The 4,526-nt window shown below is 46.1% G+C and overlaps 1 protein-coding gene across 1 annotated transcript; it reads left to right on the forward strand.

Annotated features, from left to right (window-relative positions):
• The first annotated feature begins 706 nt into the window (after window positions 1–706).
• LOC125999400 (poly(rC)-binding protein 1-like) lies at window positions 707–1,774 on the forward strand. The gene has a single exon (XM_049767452.1). It carries the CDS (start codon window positions 707–709, stop codon window positions 1,772–1,774), a length of 1,068 nt encoding a protein of 355 aa, XP_049623409.1.
• Window positions 1,775–4,526: the final 2,752 nt, after the last annotated feature.

Here is a 4,526-nt window from a genome sequence, read left to right on the forward strand (position 1 = left end):
ACCCAACACCGATCCCATTACCAGAGTTAACTTCTCTTTCCAGAATTATTTTTTTGTTTTGTTTTTTTTTTTTCCTGGCTCTGCTCTCAGAAATCGCTCCTGGCTTGGAGGACCATATGGGATGCAGGAGATCAAAAAACCCTCGTCCTTCCTGGGTCAGCCACAAGGCAAACTCCCTACGACTGTGCTACCACTCCAGCCCCCTCTACCAGAATTCTTAAGAGCTATGAACCAGTAGTGTGGTTTTATGATCAGGGCATGTGAGAAAGTTTTGTAACTGAGTAGACATGTTAAGAGAAGATCATTTGGTAGACCATCGTGATAATGGCTTCCCAATTTGTTAATCTCCCTGTACTCATACTCTCAATTATTGTCTTGGTGACGAATTTTCACTTTATAAACTGTTGATAAACAAGGTAGTAACAAATATGATAGCCACTTTACTCTAAAGACGCTTGGGATAATGCCTGTGCTAAACACAGCGTCTGCTTCCTCTGACGTCATCTACAGCACCAGTCTGAGACACTTTACGTTACCTAGAGCAGTACTTCCTGCTAGTTGCCATGACGACGCACTTTCAACTGACTTCTGTGATTACGACACCGCCATCTTCTAGGGTCCTCATTCACCTGAGGTCACGGCCGTTGGTCCACCATTTACGAAGGCTCCTGGAAGACTCCGGTGAACACCACCCCGCCCTGTAGCCATGGACATCCATGTGAGTGGCAGAGGACTCGGTGCCCGTATCAGCCTCACCCTCCGGCTGATGATGCGCAATCCGCAGCTCTGGAGAGGATTCGAAGACCAGGAGATGCAGTTTGTGATGGCCCTCCATGAGGCAAGTGGGGTGCAGGTCAGCATGTCCTGTAGTATTCGGTTTGAGAGGAATCTCACCTTGAGTGGCAGCATCAATGTGGTCTTCAGAGCTGTAGAAATCATTATTGACAAGCTCCAAGACAACGTCCTTAGATACCTGCCCCCCACCCTGGGCCCACATCCCACCATTACCCTGCGGTTGATTGTACCGCACAGGCTGTGCTACGAGCTGCTGTGGAATGGTAGCTCTATGCTCAGGTGCATCTGCTTGCACTCTGGGGCCCAGGTGCATGTGTCCAGCAACCCTCTGTCCAGAGACACTGATCTGACCATCACCGTGGTTGGCCGGCCATACAGTGTGAACAACTGCATGAAGCAGATCTTCCTGACTCTGATGGAAACACTAGTCTGTCTCCCTCAGGAGCATGGCCAGGCCTTTCTCTACCAGCCCAGGCAGGTCCCAGTTCTCTCTGAGGGCTTTATTAACGCCATGGGTCAGCTCTCTGTGGCTGATTATACCTGTGCTACCATTGGCTACCCACACGCTCCCCCCAATGCCACTCGCTACCTTTATTGTGCTCTCTACCTGTCAGGGCAATCACTGCTTCAGATGGGTTCTTGCCAGGGGCAGCTATCCACTACTCACTTCTTCATGCCTATAGAGCAGTCTATCTACATCAATCTACAGAACTGGTGCAGACGCTGCAGAAGGGAAGCTAGACAACGTCGGAGGCGGGCCACCTATGAATTCATGATTCCCAATGGCTTAATTGGCAGCATGATTGGGATCAATGGAGCCAATATCACCGCGGTCCGTCACATATCAGGTGCCCGGGTCAGCATCTCCCCACTGGTGGAAGGTGAAAGTATGAGACTGGTTATGATCACGGGAACATATTCCAGTATATGCCTGGCCTACTATATGCTCACTTTCAGCTTGAGCAATGAGATGCCCTAGGGACGCTTTGCTGAGAGACCACTTGGGCAAGTTCCCTCTCTCCGGTTTAATCAGTTTTGGACATTGTTTCTAAGGTTTAGGTAATTTGTAATAGTTTCAACATAAGTTTATTATCTGCTAAGAATTTATAAGTTTTCATTCTGTGTTCAGGTGTTAATGATGATACCTAGAATTTGTTTGATAGGCTTTTCTGTTTAAAGTTTTGCTTTTTTGGCTCATAAATATTATGCTGATATATAAAAGTGGATTGTTCACAAATTTCAGTTGAATTCCATATGGTCATTTATTTATTTTAAAAACGAATTAGTTGGGGAGTCTAGCAGGAGGGGTTTGGCAGGCCACCTCAATGCCGGAGGCCTTCCTAACCAGTCCTAGTGGGGGTGCGGGACTTGGGTAACCCCAGCACCCCTCTACCACCTTGCTCCAGATCTCCAGGGCTTCCCAAGGCCACATGCCTGGGCAAACCAGTGAGTTGGGCCCCTTGGTGGAGCTCGAAGGTACCCTAGGCTTTCTCCCATTATCCATTCAGCTCCTTAGGGAGGGGCCCTGAACTTCTGGCCTCCCAGCTTCTTGAAGGATCTCTCTTTCCTGGGAGCCGGGAGTCTAGCAGGAGGGGGGTTGGCAGGCCACCGCCATGGCGGAGGCCTTCCTAACCAGGCCTAGTGGGGGTGCGGGACTTGGGTAACTCCAGCACCCCTCTACCACCTTGCTCCAGATCTCCAGGGCTTCCCCGGGCCACATGCCTGGGCAAACCAGTGAGTTGGGCCCCTTGGTGGAGCTCGAAGGTACCCTAGGCTTTCTCCCATTATCCATTCAGCTCCTTAGGGAGGGTCTGGGTGGGGCCCTGAACTTCTGGCCTCCCAGCTTCTTGAAGTCACTGGCAATCTCTGTCCAGTCTATATTTTGAAAATCGCGGTGGGGGGGGGCTATTGCCCCCGCACGCACAAGAAACATTAATAGTACTCACTATCATTGAATTATGTTTTTATATATGCAGAATGTCCATTTTGTACTCTGCCATTTTGCATACCCCTTCATAAGATCATATTTCTCTTTAACTTCCTTAACTCCTATCATCATTACTCCTCATTTACCCTTTCTAACTTAAGTACTGTAGTGTCCTAAGTCACAGATCAAAGTGGTGCTCTGGAGTTAACACCCACCCATTAAAATTTACAGGGGCCGGAGAGATAGCATGGAGGCATTTGCCTTGCATGCAGAAGGATGGTGGTTCGAATCCTGGCATCCCATATGGTCCCCCATGCCTGCCAGGAGCGATTTCTGAGCATAGAGCCAGGAGTAACCCCTGAGCGCTGCCAGGTGTGACCCAAAAACCAAAAAAAAAAAAAAAACCTCATGAGAATTCCATTACTTCAGGAAGTATTATTTATGGACTGTACAAAAATAAAATAGGGGGATTTAGCAAAAATTTCAAAGGAAACTTGATACATGATTTCCAAATCTGAGTGGGAAATGGACTGGGCTAGTTTTGTATTAGACTTGTTCTTCTAGCTGGACTTATTCATCTTGCTTTCCCACTCACAAAAATAGAGTGTGTGTGTGTGTGTGTGTGTGTGTGTGTGTGTGTGTGTGTGTGTAGAATGGATGTGGTATGCAGAGATTTTAAATACCAGCTAAATAAAGGGTCTTTTTAATGTTAATTAGACTACTTAATCCCTTTTGGAGACTTGCACATTCAATAGCTTTAAAATAGAAGGAAACTGCAATAACTGGAAGGGGGCAAGGAACTGGCTATTTAGGAAAGTAACAACTGAAGTTAACCTAAAATAAGTCTGGAGGGCAATGAAGAGGGATAGATTGAGAAGAGCTGTTGAGGCATGAAATATATTATTCTGAACCCCTCTAGATTCTTCAAAGACTGAAAAAATAAACACCAAGAGGATTGATAGAAAAATTAAGAATTTTATTAACAGTTATGCATGCTTGCTTAATATTTAACATTATTAGGGGCCAAAGAGATAACATGGAGGTAGGGCATTTGCCTTGCATGCAGAAGGACGGTGGTTCAAATCCCGGCATCTTATATGGAATGCCCGAGCCTGCCAAGAGTGATTTCTGAGCGTAGAGACAGGAGTAACACCTGAGCGCTGCCAGGTGTGACCCAACACCCCCCAATTTTTTTCTATTACCACTAATGTTTAATGAGGGTTTTTTCTTTCCCTGATAAGCAGTGGTGCCAAATATTTTAATGTTTTATTTATTTGTTTATTTAAAGAAAATGCATCACATAGCTGATCATAGTACATTTACTTCCAGATAAGTAAAAAAAAAAGTAATTGAGGGGCCAGAGAGATAGCACAGCGGTAGGGCATTTGCCTTTCACATGGCTAACCCAAGACAGATCCGGGTTCGATTCCTGGCATCCCATATGGTCTCCCAAGCTTGACAGACCGGTTTCTGAGTGCAGAGCCATGAATCACCCCTGAGCGCCTCCAGGAGTGACCCAAAAACCAAAAACCAAAAAAAAAAAAAAAAAAAAAAAACTAAAAAGGAAAGCTATGCTTAGAGAACCCTCCCCCCAATTTTAACATTATTAGATGGTACAGCATCTTTCCCAGTTTAATCCCTGACACCCATATGACGCGAGTGCAGTCAGGCGTAAGCCCTGCAGATGTGGTTCAAACTTTGCCCCAAAATTAATATTGTTAAAGAAAAATTATCATGAGGCCCTAGTGATAGTACATGGGGACAGTGCTTGCTTTGCACATGGCAAATCTGGTTCCATCCTCCA

Source organism: Suncus etruscus, chromosome X (assembly GCF_024139225.1).
Source record: "Suncus etruscus isolate mSunEtr1 chromosome X, mSunEtr1.pri.cur, whole genome shotgun sequence".
Taxonomy (NCBI): domain Eukaryota; kingdom Metazoa; phylum Chordata; class Mammalia; order Eulipotyphla; family Soricidae; genus Suncus; species Suncus etruscus.